Source organism: Lepus europaeus, chromosome 12 (genome assembly GCF_033115175.1).
Source record: "Lepus europaeus isolate LE1 chromosome 12, mLepTim1.pri, whole genome shotgun sequence".
In the NCBI taxonomy this organism is placed as follows: domain Eukaryota; kingdom Metazoa; phylum Chordata; class Mammalia; order Lagomorpha; family Leporidae; genus Lepus; species Lepus europaeus.
The window spans coordinates 3,172,415-3,192,941 of NC_084838.1; the positions used below are offsets into that span (position 1 = coordinate 3,172,415).

Here is a 20,527-nt window from a genome sequence, read left to right on the forward strand (position 1 = left end):
GGGTCCCCGCTACGCATGCGGGAGACCTGGACGGAGTTCCAGGCTCCCAGCCTTGGCCTGGCCCAGGTCTGGCCACGGTGGCCATTTGGCGAGTGAGCCAGAGGATGGAAGATTCTCCCTCTGTAACCCTGCCTTTCAGACACACAATGAGCCTTTCCCAGGATTCGCTTCCAGCAATGGTTTTGCCGTTTTCCGTTTCCATTCTCAACGTCTGAGAGCTCCACGGGCCCCACAAGCCTCGCCAGCACTTCCTCCCGCACATCTTTTGAGTTTCAGTCACTCTGGAGGTTAGCAGCGCCCCTCAGTTGCGGGTCTTTGATAACGCGTGCATAGAGTAATGTCGTGCGTGTTAGGAGAGAGAATAACACGTAGACGCAGCAAAGATTTTCCCTCCCAAGGCCTCTTTTACAGGGCGCCTCACCCCCGGTTATCTCGGAGAGCTCCTCGCACAAGCACCTGTCCTCCCACCCGGAGGACCCCCAGCCGGGCTGGCACAGGTAACTGCGGTGGACACTGATGCTAGCAGGAGCCGGGCAACCACAAAACACACAGAAAACACAGAAATGCCTCCTGCACGCCCCACAGGGCTGCTGCGTCCGGAGACGCGGCCCTTCTGTGTAAAGCGTGTATGGGCCCAGGAGCAACCATTTTGTGTGTGAATATAAATTGACATACGTGAAGCCATTTTGGCAAAAGTGACCGAGCGGAGAACTCCCTGGGAACCACTCCGGGTCACCGTCTCGCCAGCCACGGATCTCTATGGTCGCAGAGTTGACCACGGAGAGTGGGCACGTGAGTGAGAAAGGACCTCCTGGGCCACCAGCTCTGCCAGCACTGCTTACCGTCCCCGGACTGGTTGCTGTGGATTCGTGTGGTGGGGGCAAGAGGCACGGAGCCACCACACAGACCCGGGGGGGAGCCGGGTGAAAGCAGGCCTGAGGCGAGCAGCCCTCCGCCTCGTTTATTTCAGATGCTACAGCAGCTTACATAGCCAAGGCAGCCAATCCGGCCCAGGGGCGGTTTATCCCATAACCAATCACAGCCTGTTGCCAGGCAGGCTCCTTTGCCAGGTGGGTTCCCAGGGGGTTTCAAAGCCATTCTTGAGTAACTGACGCTCGCTTGCCAGTGGCCATCTTGGCATGGCCTTCTCATTCCACCACACGGACTGTCTGGGCTGACCAGACCCCAGCGTGAGCAAGGTGCCAGCAGGCACAAAAAACAGCAGAAGTACTGAGACCAGTCTGGATGACCACGTAAAACGGGTCAGCTCCCATCCAGCGTGGGATAGCTTGTGGTCCAGCTGGTGATGCTCAAGGGGCCCAGTTGTCACTGGCCATCCTGACTCGATCGTCTCTCACCCTCAGTCAGCCCTGCCACCCGCCTTGGTGGCCGGCTCCAGGCCCTGCCCTGACTTCACATCACTTTGGGACTGGTTCACTTGTGGCTGGTTTTCTAAACTGGGCCCTGGACCTGTCTGACCTGTGTCACTGCTAACTATGGGGCGTGTGCGGTGTGCGAGTGTGTGCCGGCGATGAGAGCCTGACATTGGTAACTAACTGGGGTACCCTGCCTGAGCCGGGGGGCTGCTGGAGGACGCCCCTGCAGGGCCGGGTGTGTGTTTCAGTCCCACTGATTTTAAAGGTGAAACTTTGTCTTCTCTCCTGCCTCTTCTCCTCCCCAGCCCTAAGGGCTGCTGCTTCCTTGAGGCCCAGCCCTCCCCCTGTGAAGCCAAGCCTGGTCAGCCATCTTGGTTGTCACATGTCCCCGTGGCCCACCAATCACAGGTCAGTCTGCTCCCTGGCAGTTGGTATCGCCACCTTTTGTAGCTGTCCGCCTTTTTACAGTTGGATCATTTGTCTGATGAAGCTGCAGGAGTTCGGTACACGTTCCGGAGACGTATTTTCCCAAAGGTTTTATTCTTCTCTTTTATTTTTGATTCTATGAGATGCTGGCACCACAGGCGGATGCTTACCCTACTACACCACAGGGCTGCCCCTGGAAATTTTTGTTTTTCATTTGAATATATATTTTTATTTAGAATGTAGTGCTCTGGTAATCTTAACTAAGGAGGTGGATGAGTCACACATTCAAAATGGAAAAAAAAAGCCATAAAAATTTCATTTTTTTTGAAAGACTCGATCTAAAAATGAGAAGGTCTATGATGAGCAAGTACCTGGCCTCACTCTGAAGTATTTGTGTTCAGTACCTACACCGGAAAACTTTTGAGTGCTTTCATACTGAGGCAGGAGATAGCTTGGGCCTCTGCCACCCACGTGGGAGACCAGGATGGAGCTCTGGCTCCTGGCTTTGGCCTGGCCCAGCCTTGGCTGTTGTGGCCATTTGGAGAGTGAACCAGCAACTGTGTCTTTCAAACAAATAGAATAAATCTTAAAAAGAAACCAACCAACTAACCAACCTGGGTCCCCAAGGATGTCACCCAGCCCAGGACCTCTGGCGGGAGTCTCCCCAGCAACTCCCTCTGCTCTCTTTACAAATTTGGCTATAAACTAACATTCCACAATAAATTCAAGGCCCTGAGCTCTCTCTGTGGCCAGCTCCTACAGTCTCACAGGCTGCGCTTTTGTCCTGTGGCCTTGGGAGCAGGCTCTGAGCCAAGTCAGTCTTAGGGTGCAAGATTTTCTTTTTGTTTAAAGATATTTTTAATTTACTTATTTGAAAGGCAGAGTCACAGAGAGGCAGAGGCAGAGAGAGAGAGAGAGGTCCTGTCTTCCAACTGCTGGTTCAATCCCCAGATGGCCACAACAGCCAGAGCTGGGTAGATCCAAAGCCAGGAGCTTCTTCCAGGTCTCCCACGCGGGTGCTGGGACCCAAGCACTTGGGCCACCTTCTACTGCTTTCCCAGGCCATAGCAGAGAACGGGATCAAAAGAGGAGCAGCCAGGCCAGCCCATATGGGATGTGGACACTGCAGGCAGCGGCTTTACCCGCTACACTGCAGTGCTGGCCCCTAGAGTCTAGGCTGAGACCTGCTTTCACTCATGGTCTTTCAGAAACATAGGCTGCTCGCCGTCCTAAAACTCTGTGGCCTGTCCTTGCTGTCTGACTCTGTCTCCCACCCCTGCAACACCACGCAGCTTGCGCAGGAACAGACGCCCGAGAAATGAGATCTGACAGCTGGAAAAATTGACGCAGCGCCACCAAGCTAAATCGTGACCTTGGGAGAACCTTTAACGGAGTGAATATTTTCTGCAACCCCGGATCTCACCTTTTTCCTTATTTTATAAAAAGTAGAGGCTGGCATTGAGTCGCCGAGGGTTAAGCTGCCGCCTGTGGTGCCGGCATCCCACAGTGGAGCCCCAGTTTGGGTCTTGCCTGCGCCCCTCCTGCCCCAGCTTAATGTGCCTGGAAAAGCAGTGGAAGGCGGCCCAAGTGCTTGGGCGCCCCTGGCACCCCCGGGAGGGAGACCCGCAGGGAGTGCCTGGGTCCTGGCTCGGCCTGGCCCGGCATGGGGTGTGGTGGCCATGTGGGGAGCGAAGCAGGGGACGGACGGACGATTCTCTCCCTGTCCGTCACTCTGGGTTTCAAATACATAACTTTTTTTTTTTTTTTAAGTTAAATCACTTCCGTGTGCTTCTAAAACTAGAACTAGCTGGGGGGTGGACTCCCCAGAGGCCGGGTCTCCTGTTTCTCTCGCTGTGCTCAGCGCCTTCGCACTTGGCATGGGTTCAGGGCTACTCCTGATAAACTCCAAGACCCCAGGGCTAATCGAGGGCACCCTAGGAGGGCGTACACCCGCTGTGGACCCGATCTGATCTGCGGGGCACAGAAGCCCGGGTCATTTCCACCTTCTCGTTGAGCTCTTTAAAAAAAAAGTCCTAAAACCGGGAGTTCTTAGCAGAGCCACCCAGATCTTATGTTTGTGTAGTACTGGACGGGACCCGCGCGCACCCCGAGGCCCCAGGCAGCTGCACAACTGCACTGGAACAGGAAGGGGCCGTGGGGGCGGGGAGTAACGGTCGCCGCTCGCGACCCCCGGCCGGGCCACGCCCCCCGCAGAACGTTCTGGGCCGGGACCATCCCCCCCGCCGCCCCGGCTCCGTCTCACTCCGGGCGCGGGGCTCTCGGGGGTAAGAGCGTCCGTGGCCTGCGGGCGGCGGCAGGGCGGGCTCCCGGGGCCGCGGCCTCGGCCGTGCCCGGTGGCTCCGGCGACGGGGCGGGGGCGGGCAGGGCTGCCGCCCCCGGGGGGCCGCACACCCCGCCGGGGTCTCCCGCGGGCCCAGGGCCGGGCCTGCGAGGCTACCCCGGCGGGCGGGCTGCACCCGCGGGCCGGGCCGGGGTGCGGGCGGCGCCAGCGGGGCCCCTGGGCCCAATTCCTGAAAACAGCCCTGTGCTGACACAAAGCGTTTTATTCCCCCCCTCCCCCAAAAATAGGGCTTTTATTCTGTTTCAGGTGTCTTAAAGGAAATTTAAAGAGAACACCAACTCCTCCGCCGCCCTGAAACACCTTAAGGCGTCGACACGGAAGAGGCCGCGGCGGAAACGGCCGCCCCGACGGCGCCCAGGCCAAGTGAGCCCGCGCGTCGCCCGGGGCCGGGGTCGTTCGCCGTTCACCCGCACGCGCGCTCCTGATTGGCCGGCCCCGGCCTCCCGGAAGTGACGTCGCTCCCGGCGTGTGCGCCTCCTGGCGGCGCCCTCGCGGCCTCCCTTCCCACGCCCCGCCCCTCGACGCTCCCAAACAAGACCGCCGCGGCAGGGGCGGGGCCTGCGCGCGCCGGCGGCCGCGGGGGGCGGGGCCTAGGGCGGCGGCCGCGGTCGGGGCGCGCGTACTTCCGCCTGCGGCCGGCTGTTGGGGCCGGGGTATGGAGGTGGGCTAGCGGGCGGCGCCGGGCCGAGCCGGGTGGGCCGAGCGGCGGGCTCGAGGCTGCAGGCCGGGCTGCGTGAGTGCTTGCGCCGCGCGGGCGCGCGGGACTGCTGGGAGCAACGGCCGCGGCGCGTGAGTCCTGTTGCGTGGGGGCTGGGGCGGCGCGGGCTGGGCCCCTTCCCTCGCCCGGGGAGGGTCGCGGCGGCCGGGCCGGCTCTTCCGTGCCTGCTGCCCGGGCCCCCGGCCCCTTCGCGGCCTCCGCCTGCGGCCCCGGCCCCGTCGCCGCGGGAAGCGCCGGGCCCCTGGACGCCGTCGCCCGCCGGCTGCGCCCGCGGCGGCGGGGGGCGGCTTCTCGGGCGCGGGGCGCGGGGCCTGGCCCGGCCGCCCGCGGGCAGGGGAGCCCGGCGCTCAGCGCCGTCCGTCTGTCAGTTTCAGAAATGCGCTTTGGGGACCCACGTGTGCGCGCCCGTGCGCGGAGCTGGGCGCCCGCCCGCCAGTAGTGGCCCTGCGGGACTCTTCTCCGCGGCCGCTCGCCCAGGTAATGGCTTCTCAGGGTCGTTTTCAGTCACTTGATCGGAAGGCCCCGGTGCAGGGGAGACCGGACAGGCCGGAGTCTGCCGGGCCCTGGCCGGAGAGAGGCCGGCGAGAGCCACGGCCGGTGCCCGGGCCGCGCCTGCAGCGCACCTGCCCGCCGGCCTTGGCCCCTGGGCGCAGCTCCTCGGCGCAGGGGTCGTTAGGCCCTGAGGGGAGTCCGAGTGCGCTGGGCTTGTGAGCCAGGGCGCTGGTGCCGGGACCCGGGGCCCCCGCGCGTGGGAGAACCCCCTGCCGGCAGCACAGGGAGTGAGGACCCGTGGATTCGGGGGGAGCTTCCTTCGGGGTACAGGGGTACAGCCGGTTGTTGGCTGTCTGTCTGTCCCGGAGTGGCATTTAGTTTTAAGTACATTCTCAGTCTGCAAAGCTTTGACGCGGGGGACGGGAGAGCCCGTGGTGTGAGTTAAGGCCTCCGTGTCGCGGGCGCCGCTTGTCACGCAGCTCAGCAAGGCTGATGCGGCGTGCGGAGCACGGGGAGGACGCACACTCCGCATGTATGGGCCTGATGCACGGGGCCGAGGGCCAGGCACGTGTGGGTCGTTACTGTTGCAGCTGCAGGTGTCTGTAGCAGCGGAGGAGCGCCCGCCATTGGAGGCTCGTCCACAGGCTGCAGGTGCCGTGGTCACGGGGTCCTCCGTCTGTGCCTAGCAGAAGTTACTTCATTTTGTGCTTTGTTCTTATCGGGTTAGTGGTGATCCGTAACTCTTCTCAGATTCCTGTGGGATTCCCCGCGACCCAGAAAGAGAGACTGCACGCGGAAGCCAGCAGTGTCGGGAGGGCCTCTGAAGCTCGGGTGTGTACGGGAGCAGCGAAGGAAGGGGGGAGAAGGGTTTGTCACTGGAGCCGCGGAGAGCGTGGCAGCGTTGTCCTGTGCTGTAGAGGATTTGGGGAGAGAGCGCTGCAGTAGGAACTTCGATGAAGACGTGAGCGGGGCTTACGTAAGGGTAGAAGCCGGAGAGCAGAGGCGCTGAGAGTGGGAGATGTGGGAGGTTTGTTCTTGAAGATGGGTAGTTGAGAAGAGTAGAAGAGGGCTTGTCGCTGAGGTCTGACTAGTTAACACTGAGAAATCACGGCTCTGGCGAAGCGCTGACTGCCTTCCCGGGCCACAGCAGAGAGCTGGATCGGAAGTGAAGCAGCTGGGACTGGCTGGTGCCCGCTGTGCCACAGCGCTGGCCCCGACTTTGTAGTATTATGTTTGGCCTTTCACATACAAGAAATTTTTTGAATACAATAATTTGCTGTTCTGAAAAAACATGTCTTCGGCATCCCCTAACCTGTAGTGCCTTTGTAAAAGGCAGACCTCAGTAAAATGCAGTTGAATTGGTGTCCAGAAAGGGCAGGCGTCTGCAGTGGAACATGAACTGGAGCCACCACTGCCGCCTCCCAAGGTCTGTATTAATAGGAAGCTGGAACCAGGAACCAAGGGGTCTTAGCCGCTAGGCCAAACACCCACCCTTGCATTATCTTTATTTTCTTAAAGATTTGTTTATTTATTTGAAAGGCAGAGTTAGATGGAGAGATAGAGATCTTCCATCCGCTGGTTCACTCCCCAAATGTCTGCAATGGCTGGAGCTGGGCCAGTTTGAAGCCAGGAGCTTCTTCCCTGTCTCCCACGTGGGTGGGTGCAGGCGTCCAGAGGTTTGTATCTTCTGCTGCTGCTTTCCCAGGCGCATTACTAGGGAGCGGGATTGGAAGTGGAGCAGCTGGGACTCAAACCGGTGCCCGTATGGGATGCTGGCACTGCAGGCAGCAGTTTTACCCACTATGCTATAGCACTGGCCCTTGCATTATCTTTTAATCCCCTTTTCCATAAGCTTGCTCGCTTTATTTAAAGGGAAGAGATCGAGAGCTCCCATCTGCTGGTTCACTCCCCGATGCCTGCAGCAGGCCAGCTGAAGCCATGGGCCAGGAGCTCAGTGTGGGCCTCCTACGTGGGTGGCAGGAGTCCAGCTCTTAGCACCATCACCTGCTGCCATCAGGGTGTGCGTTAGCAGGAGCTGGGGCACACACCTGGAGTGTGGGTTCCAGAGGCCCACTCCTGACTTGTTTAATTGAAAGAGAAAGAGTCTGTGAAGTTTTTGCAGCACCCTTGAGTATGTAATCAATCATGGGCATAAAAAGAAATTAGGGGGCCGGCGCCGCGGCTCACTAGGCTAATCCTCCGCCTTGCGGCGCCGGCACACCGGGTTCTAGTCCCGGTTGGGGCACCGATCCTGTCCCGGTTGCCCCTCTTCCAGGCCAGCTCTCTGCTGTGGCCCGGGAGTGCAGTGGAGGATGGCCCAAGTGCTTGGGCCCTGCACCCCATGGGAGACCAGGAGAAGCACCTGGCTCCTGCCATCGGATCAGCGCGGTGCGCCGGCCGCAGCGCGCTACCGCGGTGGCCATTGGAGGGTGAACCAACGGCAAAAGGAAGACCTTTCTCTCTGTCTCTCTCTCACTGTCCACTCTGCCTGTCAAAAAAAAAAAAAAAAAGAAATTAGGTTAAACATCGTTTTATTTTAGGAATTGTTATGCCACAGAAGCCTCAGAAGTAAAGATTAATTTATTTCAAAATGTTAATGATATCTCGTTAGCAAAGATTATGTACCCTGAATTTTAGAGTGATACTGATTTAAAAGTCTGTCACTAGTAAGGTTTTATGCAGACATCCAGTGACTTAGAATTCTTTTTTTTTTTTAAAGATTTATTTTTACTTGAAAGTCAGAGTTACACAGAGAAGGAGAGGCAGAGAGCGAGCGTGCGCGAGAGGCGGCAGCTCTACCCACTCTGCCACAGCACCAGCCCCGACTTAGTTCTTAACCTTTGCTCGTCCTTCCGCCTTGAAAGGAGACTTTTTCCTAATTCCCCTGCCAGGAACTTGCGTGTGACCTGCACACGTGCCACCTGTGCACCACACATGAGCACTGTGTGTGTGTGTGTTCTGCAGGGGGAGGCCGTGTCCTGTCCCAAAGCACTTCTCATGCCGTGGGTGCACTGGCAGACTGTTGAGTTAACACTGGGCTTGTCTGAGGTCCCTCACGAGTAGACTGGGGCTGTGGCTTCAGGGAAGTGTCTCGGGACTGACGCTCCCTCCTTAGCACAGCAGATCGGGACAGCGACGGGACTTACCCCGGTCAGGTCAATGGTGACTCCTTGTGAAAGTTCTGTCTGCACCAGACAGTTCGCAGTTTTTCTCCTACCTGATTCTGTTCTTCCGAGGGCATTTACTAAGACCGGCCCACATTCGAGGGAGCTAGGATTAATAAAGTACATCACTAGGAATAAGGAATATCTGTGTATGTTTATTCTTTAAGAAAGTTTTTGTTTAATTGATTTGAAAGGCAGAGAGACAGAGCTAAAGAGGTGTCTCGGGGCTGGCGCTGTGGCGCAGTGGGTTAATGCCCTGGCTTGAAGTGCCGGCATCCTGTATGAGCACTGGTTTGAGACCCGACTGCTCCACTTCCGATCCAGCTCTCTGCTATGGCCTGGGAAAACAATGGAAGATGGCCCAAGTCCTTGGTCACCTGCACCCGCATGAGAGACCTGGAAGAAGCTCCTGGCTCCTGGCTTCAGATCAGCATAGCTCTGGCCATTGCGGCCAATTGGGGAGTGAACCAGTGGATGGAAGACCTCTCTCTCTCTGCCTCTCCTCTCTTAAAAAGGGTGTCTCTCCATCAGCTAGTTCACTTCCCATGTGCCTGCAGTGGCTGGGGCTGGGCCTGGCCGGAGCCAGGAGCTCAGTCTGGGTCTCTGGTGAGAGTGGCAGGGCCTGGCCTTGCTGTCACCTGCTGCCCTGTGTTACTCAAGCAGTTCCTGCAGGTGGTTTCAGCTTCAGCCACAGGGAGCTCTTTCAGGTTGACGCTGTGGCATTATAAGACCTTCCAGCATTTTCCTTGCCCTAGCCTATTTATTTAGTGAGTTATCCATGTAGGGTTTTGGTTTTTTAGCGACAGTAACTGTTTACTAACAGTGAACCGTCTATTAGCTTTTTTTTTTAAAAGATATATTTATTTATTTGAAAGTCAGAGTTACACAGAGAAGAGAGGCAGAGAGAGAGAAAGTCCTCCATCCGTTGGTTCAATCCCCAGATAGCCACAGTGGCCAGAGCTGTGCCGATCCAAAGCCAGGAGTTTCTTCCAGGTCTCCCACACAGGTGCAGGGGCCCAAGGACTTTCCCAGGTCATAGCAGAGAGCTGGATGGGAAATGGAATAGCTGGGTCCCAAACTGGTGCCCCTATAGGATGCTGGCGCTGCAGGCGGCGCCTTTTCCTGCTGTGCCACAGTGCTGGCCCCGTCTGTTAGCTGTGACTCCAGCACACGACTGGAGCATTTCGGACTCCGTACTCTGAAAATGCTGTAAGTCTGCGTCTCTGTGTGTTTATCAGCTCTGCATGGTTTGGTCTTCTTTGTAGCACAACTGTGTATTGCCTTATGATGTTTGTTACCAGTGAAAGTACTTCATTTCTCAATATTTTTTGTTTTTGAGTTTGGTGACGGATAAAGTGGCCAGCAGAACGTGCTGGCTGTGGAGGCCCTTTGTACGTTGACGATGAGGCCGCAGTGCCGTGAGCCCGTTTCTCACGCAGCGCCGGCTGGGGTGGCTTCCTCTGACGCGCTGTCGTCGGTGTCTAGGTGCAGAATGAGCACGTGCTGCTGGTGTACGCCCGGCGGTGGCTCCACCGTCGACTTCCTGAAGCGCTATGCATCCAGGAGCCTGCCCAGTGACTTTCAGACAGCAGATGAAGACCTGTGCTACTGCTTGGAGTGTGTGGCTGAGTACCACAGAGCGAGAGAGGAGCTGCCGTCCTTGCACGAGGTAACTGACATTAGATGGCATGACTTGTCAGAGCGGGGAAACTCGGGAGAGAGTCGGTTCTCACTCCTGGTATGTAGAACACGCTGAGCAAGTAGTGGTCACTGATGGAACGAACTAAACCTAAGGATTGTAAGATGCAGCATTTTTCGTATAAAATAATTTTACAAAATGGAGTCATTTGGGTTTTTTGTTATTTTTGTCAGTGTTATGTTCTTGTGTGTGAATAAGTTTGGGTCTTTCGAAAATAAGTTAATAGCTTTTTTCTTTTTTATGGGTAAATGGTATAAGTCTCTGAGAACAGGCATGTTTTGCAGTCATAAGACCACAGTGAAAGATACAGTTCTTTTTTTTTAAACAGCAAGCCCAGTTTCTTTTTTTAAAAATATTTATTTATTATTTATTTGAACAAGTTACAGAGAGAAGGAGAGACAGGTCTTCCATCTGCTGGTTCACTCTCCAGATGGCTGCAATGGCTGGAGCTGCACTGATCCGAATCCAGGACCCAGGATTTTCTTCCGGGTCTCCCACACAGGTGCAGGGGCCCAAGCACTTGGGCCATCTTCTACTGCTTTCCCAGGCCACAGCAGAGAGCTGGATCGGAAGTGGAGCAGCTGGGTCTTGAACCGGCGCCCACATGGGATGCCGGCACTGCAGGTGGCAGCTTTACTTGATATGCCAGAGTGCCAGCCCCAGATACGGTTTTAAATATGTGACTTTGAGTATTTGGTCTATTACATTTATCTGATGAAAAACAGAACACAGACCATAGAGATGGGTACAGTATATAAATGGTAGGGTAATTTGTTATGAATCTGTTGAGAAACTTGAATTCTACAAAGTTTTTGAATTATGAAGCTGTGCAGTGTCTTTGTGCTAAAGCTGATGCTGTGGGCTGGTCTGTGGTGTAGCAGGTTAAGTTGCTTCCTGTGATTCTGGCATCCCATATGGGTGTTGATGGTTCAAGTCTCAGCTGCTCCACTTCCAGTCCAGCTCTCTACTGTGGCCTGGGAAAGCAGCCGAAGATGGCTCAAGTACTTGGGCCCCTGCACCCACGTGGGAGACCCGACTGAAGCTTCTGGCTTCCGCCTTAGTCTAGTAGCCATCTGGGGAGTTAGCCAGTAGATGAAAGGTCTCTCTGTCTATCTCTGCTTTTCTTTTTCTTTTTCTTTTATCAAGATTTTATTTATTTATTTGACAGGTAGAGTTACAGACAGAGAGACAGAGAGAAAGGTTTTCCTTCGATTGGTTCACTCCCCAAATGGCTGCAATGGCCGGAGCTGCGCCGATCCAAAGCCAGGAGCCAGGAGCTTCTTCTGAGTCTCCCATGCAGATGCAGGGGCCCAAGCACTCGGGCCATTTTCTGCTATCCCAGGCCATAGCTGAGAGCTGGACTGGAAGAGGAGCAACCAGGATTAGAACAGGCAGCCATATGGGATGCTGGCACCTCAGGCGGAGGATTAACCTATTGTGCCACGGCGCCAGCCCCAATATCTCTGCTTTTCAAATAAATGAATCTAAAAAACAAACAAACGACTGATGCTCTGAGTTAGGTTTCCAGGGTTAGAACATGGAAGAGCAGCCACAGAAAGCCTAACCTTTGCCTTTAACAAAGAACCTCCAGCTTCTCACTCTTTTTGTTTTTTCCTTTTCTTTCTTTTTTTTTTTTTTTTAAGACAGAGTTACAGAGAGAGGTAGAGACAGAGAGGTCTTCCATCCTCTGGCTCACTCCCCCAGATGGCTGCAGTGGCCGGAGCTTTGCCTATCCGGAGCCAGGAGCTTCCTCTAGGTCTCCCACACAGGTTCAGGGACGCGAGGACTTGGGCCATCTTCTACTGCTTTCCCAGGCCACAGCAGAGAGCTGGATGGGAAGGGGAGCAGCTGGAACTAGAACTGGTGCCCATATGGGATGCCGGCGCTTCAGGCGGCAGCTCTAAGCGCTGTGCCACAGTCCAAGCCCCAACTCTTTAATTCTTATAAAGGCTGAGAGTAGAAAGCTGCAGGAGAGTTAGCAGCTAGCAGATGTACGAGGTTTGAGGACAGAGGACATCCCCGTAGCATGAAGTACGAATTGGAGCAGCGAGTGCTGCTTTAGAAGCTGCAGTACATTTGGAAGATCTGGCTGAGGTCATTGGCATGAAGGTGGCCGAACAGGTTTTCGGTACAGATGGAGTAACCTCATGTGGGAAGAAGGTGCCGTCCAGGGCTGTGATAACTCGGGAGCTGCCTCCTGCTGTCTCCGAGTACACGTGAGCAGGAAGCAGAGCCAGGCTTAAAGCACGCGCCCCAGGGTGGACGCAGCACCCACTGTAGCCGAGTGCCTGCCCCAGGACTTCATGGACTTTTTGAAGTTCTTATCTTGGAAGGCTGAACCGGCCATAAATGGCGACTCCTCTGATCGCTGTGAACAGAGTTAAGTTGAAAAGTTTGTGGAAATGATTCAACAATCTAGATGGCATTAAGAACAATTGTGGGGGCCGGCGCTGTGGTGCAGTGGGTTAAAGCCCTGGCCTGAAGCGCCAGCATCCCATATGGGCGCCAGTTTGAGACCTGGCTGCTCCACTTCTGATCCAGCTCTCTGCTGTGGCCTGGGATAGCAGCGGAGGATGGCCCAAGTCCTTGGGTTCCTGCACCCACATGGGAGACCAGCAAGAAGCTCCTGGCTCCTGGCTCTGGATCGACGCAGCTCCGTCCGTTGTGGCCATTTGGGGAGTGAACCAGGAGATGGAAGACCTCTCTCTGCCTCTGTACACAAAGTGTATCTCTTCCTTTGAAATAAATAAATCTTAAAAAAAAAAAAATAGAGCCTGAAGATGCAACTGATTGCTTCAGCCTTGTGATAAAACTTGAAGACAAGAGATGGAGTTATTTCTTAGAGGACAAAGCTGATTCCTGGAGATGGAATCTCTCCCTGGTGCAGACGCTGTGAACGCTGCTGAAATTACAACACAGGGGTTCTTTTTTTTTTTTTTTTTTTTAACTTTTATTTAATGCGTATAAATTTCCAAAGTACAGCTTATGGATTACAATGGCTTTCCCCCCCATAACTTCCCTCCCACCCGCAACCCTCCCCTTTCCCGCTCCCTCTCCCCTTCCGTTCACATCAAGATTCATTTTCAGTTCTTTATACACAGAAGATCAGTCTAGTATATATTAGGTAACACAGGGTTTCAGCCCTCATGTTGACCTAGTTGATGAAATGGCAGGATTTGGGAGGATGACTCCCATTTTTGAAAGGAGTTCTGTATGAAGAACCATCTCACACTGGAGGGAGTTTCGTGAAGGAAGACGGTCGGTGCCGCGAGTGCGATTGTTCCGTGGGGCTGCCACCTGCCACCGTCTCAGCTCAGTTGTCCCCCGATGACTCGGCCACCACCACCGTGGGGTTAAGACCCCTCAGCAGCAACAAGGATTGGAAGGCTCAGATGGTTGTTAGCATTTTGTCAGTAAAACAGTTTTAATTAACGTATGTATTAGCACTTTTTTTTTTTTTTTTTTTGACAGGCAGAGTGGACAGTGAGAGAGAGATAGAGAGAAAGGTCTTCCTTTTTGCCATTGGTTCACCCTCCAATGGCCGCTGCGGTTGGCGCGCTGCGGCCGGCGCACTGCGCTGATCCGATGGCAGGAGCCAGGTGCTTCTCCTGGTCTCCCATGGGGTGCAGGGCCCAAGCAGTTGGGCCATCCTCCACTGCCTTCCCGGGCCACAGCAGAGAGCTGGTAGCACATTTTTTAAAAGAGATGCTTTTACATACTTAAAAGACGACAGTGTAGAGCGCACAGCTTAGGTGCACCAGGAAACCACGAAGGTCGCGTGACCGTGTGGCTTGTTTGTTTGTGTCTACTGGAAAGGCAGATGAGCTGGGTGGGCTCCGTCTGCTGGGTCACTCCCCAGATGCCCACAGCAGCCGGGGCTGGGCCAGGCTGGAGCCAGGGGCTGGAGACTCGGTCTGGGTCTCCCACGTGAGGGGCAGGGCCCAAGGACTTGAGTCGTCATCATTTGCACTACCCAGGGTGCATGGTAGTAGGGAGCTGGGTTAAAAGGGCAGGTGGGACTCGACCCCGTGCACTCTGAGAGGTGGGCATTCGTGGGTCAGCTTCACCTGCCCCTGACTATCTTGGTCCCCTTGTTGTGGTCTGGAGCCAGATCCACAGCACACCTGAGGTGTGCCTGTGCGTGACAGCACCGCGCTGTGAGCAGGAAGAGCTCTCGCAGTGGAACCACCACGTCCCGCACTCGCAAGCACAGTGCCCGTTTTTCTCTCTGTAGGTTTTGTGGGAATTAGAAACCTCACGTCTCATAAACCATTTTGAAAAATCTATGAAGGCAGAAATTGGAGAAGATGATGAATTATATATAGTAGATGACAATGGAGAAGCTCAGCTGTCCGACTTCACTGGCCAAGATTTTGAAAACAAGCTTCGCGTTCCTCTTCTTGAGATACTGAAGTACCCCTACCTGCTTCTGCACGAGCGCGTCAGTGAGTACCGGGTGCTCCTCAGGGCGCCTTCAGTGTGACTTAGACACTAAGAGTTTAGATTTCTCTATAGTGAACATTTGTTTGCTTAAATATGTAACTACAGTCATTAATATTTCTTCGCTACTTTTTATTATGAAAATTTTCAGACACCGGAGAGTACGTTACAGTGTGAACACCATGTACTCCCACATAGATTCTGCATTTGCCAGTGTTTTGCTCTGTTGGCTTCAACGCATATCTGTTCCGTTAATTTCCATGGTTGGATTTGTCTGCAGCAGGGTCGTCAGCCTGGCGCTGTGCATGTATTGGCTCAGGTTGCTCTTTGTTGTGGGGCCCCCACTTTTCATTTACTTGCAGAACCACCAGTGGAGCCAGATTAAAGAATCTTTGATCAGCGTTAGATTTATGTATTTGATGTACAACCTGCTTTTTTTCTGTTTAGATGAATTGTGTGTTGAAGCGCTTTGTCGGATGGAACAAGCCAATTGCTCCTTCCAGGTTTTCGACAAACATCCAGGGATCTACCTGTTTTTGGTGCATCCCAATGAGATGGTGAGTGCGAGCGGCAGTGCGAGGACACGTGTTGTTTCCGTGCCTGTAACTTTGATGGGCATTTTCACTAGAGGTTTTTGGTGTGTAGTTTTTTAAATATTTGCTGACATGTTTCTGCTCTTACTTTAGATAGGTAGAAGGTGGTGTGGGATTGCAGAAGAAGGGTAGGGGAACGCTTTCTCACACGCGGTGCTTGAGCTTAAAAGACACACAGGGGAATAATGTTATTTGTTTTCATATCTTGAGCTAAACTGGCAAAGGAAGACTCTTCTCTCTCGATTTTTCTTACCTGCCTGCCTCACTAGGGAGTAGCAGATAAAATATTTGAAAACATTTTAATCCTGGATTCGGGGGAGAGGGCTGGGGCGTCCCTAGGTGCCAGGAGTGCGGAAGGACGTAGAAGTCAGGAAGGGGCCTGGAGCGAGGTCTTCCCACGGGCAGTGCGGACGGCTCTGCTGCGGGTTCCCTGCACCGTGGGGCCTGGAGCTGTGCTGCGCGGAGCCAGTGGCCCTGAGCAGCTGCTCTGCCCCTCTCCAGGAAGGTGAGGGGCTCCCCCGGGGCACCCCACTCCTCGCTCCATTGTCCTGCTAGTGCTAGTGGTGGTGGTGGGGTCGCCAGTAACTGAAGACCTGCTAGCTCCCTGGAAGACGTGGGTCTCGTTCCTGACTTCTGGTGTGGGCCCAGCCTTGGCCATTGTGTGCTTTTGGAAGGTGAGCCAGCACATGGAGCTCCCTCTGTCTTGCTGTCTCTGCCTCAGTTAAATACGAATTTTAAAAAGAGAGATTTAAAAAAAAAAAATGCACCTCTAAGGCAAGAAAATGGCCATTTTTTTGAAGTGGCCAAGAAAGAACATGGCAGTGGGGATTCCATCAAGGCAGTGGTAAATTTCAGTTTCCTCTGTGTCACACTTAGAACACTGATAGAATACAACCGAAGAGAGAAAAAGTGTATTCACACCCTTAAAGGTAGCTCTTCCTGTGGACCAGGGATGGAGTGGAAGCCGAGTCAGCAGTGAGTGGCAGCCGGGCACCTGCTGGTGGCTGGACTTTGAGCTTGTGCAGAATAACAGGAGTTAGAAGGACACTGTAGGGCCGGTGCCGTGGCGCAGCAGGTGAAAGCCAGCATCCCATATGGACACCCGTTTAAGTCCCAGCTGCTCCACTTCCGATCCAGCTCTCTGCTATGGCCTGGGAAAGCAGTAGAAGACAGCCCAAGTGCTTGGGCACCTGCACCCATGTGGGAGACCTGGAACAAGCTCCTGGCTCCTGGCTTTGGCTCTGCCCAGCTCTGGCCATTGTGGCCATCTGGAGGAGTGAACCAGCAGAAGGAGGACCTCTCTTTCTGTGTGCCTCTGCCCCTCTGTAACTCCCTTTCAAGTAAGTAAATGTTTTTTAAAAAGAGACTTTAGGAGACAGAATAAATAACAATGAGTAGAGCCAAGAAATTATTGATTTAGAAAAAGACAAATAGAAAATACATGAAGGAAAGCTAAGCGGTGTGAGGGGTAGAAGTAGCAATGTTCACATAGAAGTCCCAGAAAGAAAACTAAAACCAAGATGAAGAAACAGTGGAGCAACGTGAAGATGAATTTCCTGGAAGTTAAAAAAAGTGGAGCCTGCGTCGTTTAAGGGTTCCGTACCAAGAATGTCGAGAGAGAGAAAACCCTACACTGAAATGGAATGATGGAAGTTAAGGATGTGAAAGACAGAGTTGAGAAGGTTCTGCAGGAAGCGATCACGTGTGAAACACAAGAGTCGAGGATGGCGTTGCACAGCAGTGAAGGCCCTGCTCAGGACACCTGCTTCCCGCGCCGGAGTGTCTGCCTTCAGCTCCTGGCCCTGCGCCTGGGGCCAGCTCCCTGTGCTGTGCCCCCCGGGGGGCTCTCCCTGCCACCCTCATGGGAGTCCTCAGGTTGTGAGAACGGTCTTAAAGGAGCCAGAGAAGAGACTAGCTACAGTGAGCTTGGCTAAACCCCAAAAATGAACCTCAGAGGGACAGTGTGTCTCCCACGTACTAGTGGAAAAGAGCTGTCGGCGTGGAAACGTGTCCCCCACTGGCAGTCCAGAGGGGACGGACGGCCCTTCGTACCACCTCGATGCCTCACCACCGCCGGCAGTCTCGACAGTTCAGTTACTGTCAGCCTGTTGATGTTTTCCTAAGTCACGTGTGATGCTGCTGTGTGTGTCAAGGTTTTTAATAGTGTTTATTCAGGTTTTATTTCAGATACGATTTTGAGTGGTCCATACGTTCCCTAATTTAAACCTTGGAGTGATTTTGTGGCAGGTAGTATGGACATTTTATAGTTGAGGAAATGGAGTCAGAAGACTCCTGCGTGTTTGTCAGTTCCCCAGGCACTGGTGTATAGCACCTGAGGGGTGTGGGCGTGGCGGCTTCAGGTTCCTTCTGCTTACAGAATGACTTGGAATACTTCCACGTTCAAGCATTGTGGAAACTCACAGGAAGAACTCCAGTAGGAAACACTGGTTCTCCCTCCTGGTCGCAGTTGCTAACACTGTTCCATTTTGTATCACTTGCTCTCAATTAAATGTGCCATTTTTTTTCTTGACTATTTGAAAGCTACATGAAGTTCCATCTTGAACCTTTACCCCTAAATGCTGCAGTGTGTATTTCTCAAGAATGAAGATACTCTCTCTGATAACCAGTGAACACTGGTACCATGCTGCCCCTCTTGCAGTTTTGTTAGGAGAGCCAGTGCACTCCAGTCTTCAGACTAGGACCATGTTCAACATTTGGTTGTCATGTTGCTTTAGTCCTGTTTAGTCTGGGACATTTCTTTGTCTTTTACAATCATTGGATTTCTGAAGAAAACAGTCTCTGTGTCTTTTAGAAACACTGTTCCTCCTGTGGGGTTGTCTGTCACTTCTGCATGAGAGCGTCACTTGTGTGTGCCCAGGAGTGTTACTACGAGACATTGTGTTCTCAAGGTGACGTGCGCAGAGGCACAGCGCTTTGCTCCCACCAGTGCTGACATTCCATACCTGTTTGAGCCTCGGCTGCTCCACGTCCAGTCCAGCTCCCTGCTGATGCACCTGGGAAAGCAGCAGACGATGGCTCCAGTCCTTGGGCCCCTGAACCCATGTGGGAGACCTGGAGGAAGCTCCTGGCTTTGGATTAGCCCAGTTCCGGTCGTTGTAGCCATTTCTGGAGAGAACCAGTGGATGGAAGATCTCTGTCACCCTCTGCCCTCTCCCTTTCTTGCTATGTAACTCTGCCTTTCAAATAAAAAAATCTTAAAAAAATAAAGGGAGGGGGACAGCACAGTGGCGTAGCAAGTAAGGCCGCTGCCTGAAGCGCCAGCATCCCATTTGGGCGCCGGTTGGAGTCCTGGCTGCTCCACTTCCGATCCAGCTCTCTGCTGTGGCCTGGGAAAGCAGTAGAAGATGGCCCAAGTCCTTGGCCCTCTTCACCCGCATGGGAGACCTGGAAGAAGCTCTCGGCTCCTGACTTCGGATCAGCACAGCTGCGGCCACTGCGGAGTGAACCATCGGATGGAAGACTTCACTTCTCTCTCTCTGCCTCTCCTCTCTGTGTAACTCTGACTTTCAAATAAATAAATCTTTTTTAAAAAATGAGAAAAAGGTATTTATTTGAAAGGCAGAGTTACAGTGAGGCAAAGGTAGAGAGGGAGAGAGGTCTTCCATTTGCTGGTTCACTCCCTAGATGGCTGCAATAGCCAGAGCTGTGCCAATCCAAAGCCAGGAACCAGGAGCTCCTTCTGGGTTTCCAGTGTGGGTGCAGGGGCCCCAGGGCTTAGGCCCTCTTCTACTGCTTTCCCAAGCCGTAGCAGAGAGCTAGACTGGAAGAGGTGCCACAGTGCCGGCCCCAAATAAATAAATCTTAAAAAAAAAAAAAAAGTGAAATTCTTGAAAGAAAATTGCAAGCATTCCAAAGTGAAGAATTGTATAGTAACGCCCCAGAAATCTGTGAGTCAGCTTTATCAGTTATCAATACGTGGTCACCTAATGCCCTTTGGAGTAGTTCAGAGAAAATTCTAGACATTTAATCTGTAAACTATTCCAATATGTTTCTAAACAATAAGGACTTAAAAGATATCATCTCTAAAATAGCCATTCCACGTTAATACCATGCTTGCAGTCAGTGTTTACATGAATGGAAATGGTTGTCTCGTATGTGATCTATTGGGGCTAGTTCACATCAGGATTAAAGATTGTGCATTGCGTTAATTACTGTCTCTTATGAGTCTTATTTATTTATTTACTTTCTAAAGATTGTTAGAGAGCGAGCTTCCATCTGTGTATCACTCTCCAGATGGTCACAGCGGCCAGTGCTGAGCCAGACTGAAGCCAGGAGCTTCATCCAGGTCTCCCATGTGGGTGGCAGTGACCCAAGCACTTGTGCCATTTGCTGCTGCTTTCCCAGGCCGTTATCAGGGAGCTGTTTGGGAAGTGGAGCAGCCGGGACTCGAGCCTGTTGCCCATATGAGGTGCTGGTATCACGGCAACAGCTTTACTTACTGCACCACAGTGCTTGCCTGTCTGATGTGGCTTTTACATGCACAGAGACTTGTGTTTGCTTACCCGTGTTGTCGCCGTATGTAGACTGTTGAGTGAAATAATGAACATGCTATCTTACACGTTTAGGTTCGTCGTTGGGCTATCCTAACTGCAAGAAACTTGGGGAAAGTGGACAGAGATGATTACTATGACTTACAGGAGGTCTTGACTTGCCTTTTTAAAGTCATTGAATTGGGGCTTTTAGAAAGTCCAGACATTTATACTTCTTCTGTTCTGGAAAAGGGAAAACTGATTCTCCTGCCCGCACACATGTATGATACAACCAACTACAAGAACTACTGGCTGGGTGAGTGTTCCTCCCGCTCCGACAGAGGCAGTATCTTCCTGCAGTTCCTAGGAGGGTTCTGAGAAGGGAATCATTTGTTCAGAATTGCAAAACAAAAGATTTCATAGTTCTTAATTCTTGTTACATTAATTGATCTGTTACATGTCCTGCTAATTACTTATCCTAGAAACTTTCTGAAGAAGGGAAACATTTTGAAACATTGGCAAAGGAATCTTCTGTTTGAAACAATGTTAGAAGTAGCAAAATATTAGTATAACAGTTGATGTCAGTAAGGTTTAATTGCTAAAACCACTTTTCAATGAGTAGAGATAGTAGTGTCCTTTACAAATTCTACTTACATTGACGCAAACTAGGTCCCCTTGTTTGCACCTGATCACAGTGTGAGGCCATGTGTCCTGTCAGCCATAGCTTCTTTTTTGTAAGTGGAGCATGGTACATCTTAAGATTGACG

At 53.1% G+C, this 20,527-nt stretch overlaps 1 protein-coding gene across 6 annotated transcripts in view; it reads left to right on the plus strand.

Moving 5' to 3' along the window:
* Positions 1–4,857: 4,857 nt before the first annotated feature.
* Positions 4,858–20,527, plus strand: part of SETX (senataxin) — a 67,235-nt gene continuing 51,565 nt past the window's right edge. For 3 of the 6 annotated variants that reach the window (XM_062207322.1, XM_062207321.1, XM_062207326.1), the window contains exons 1-4: positions 10,024–10,207; positions 14,472–14,682; positions 15,125–15,234; positions 19,857–20,076. In XM_062207322.1, the coding sequence (XP_062063306.1) occupies positions 10,031–10,207; positions 14,472–14,682; positions 15,125–15,234; positions 19,857–20,076 (718 nt within the window). In that variant the 5' untranslated portion in view covers positions 10,024–10,030. Of the gene's footprint in view, positions 4,954–5,250; positions 5,360–6,124; positions 6,206–10,023; positions 10,208–14,471; positions 14,683–15,124; positions 15,235–19,856; positions 20,077–20,527 lie in introns of those variants that run through there. The other 3 variants (XM_062207323.1, XM_062207324.1, XM_062207325.1) reach the window with 3 other exon arrangements.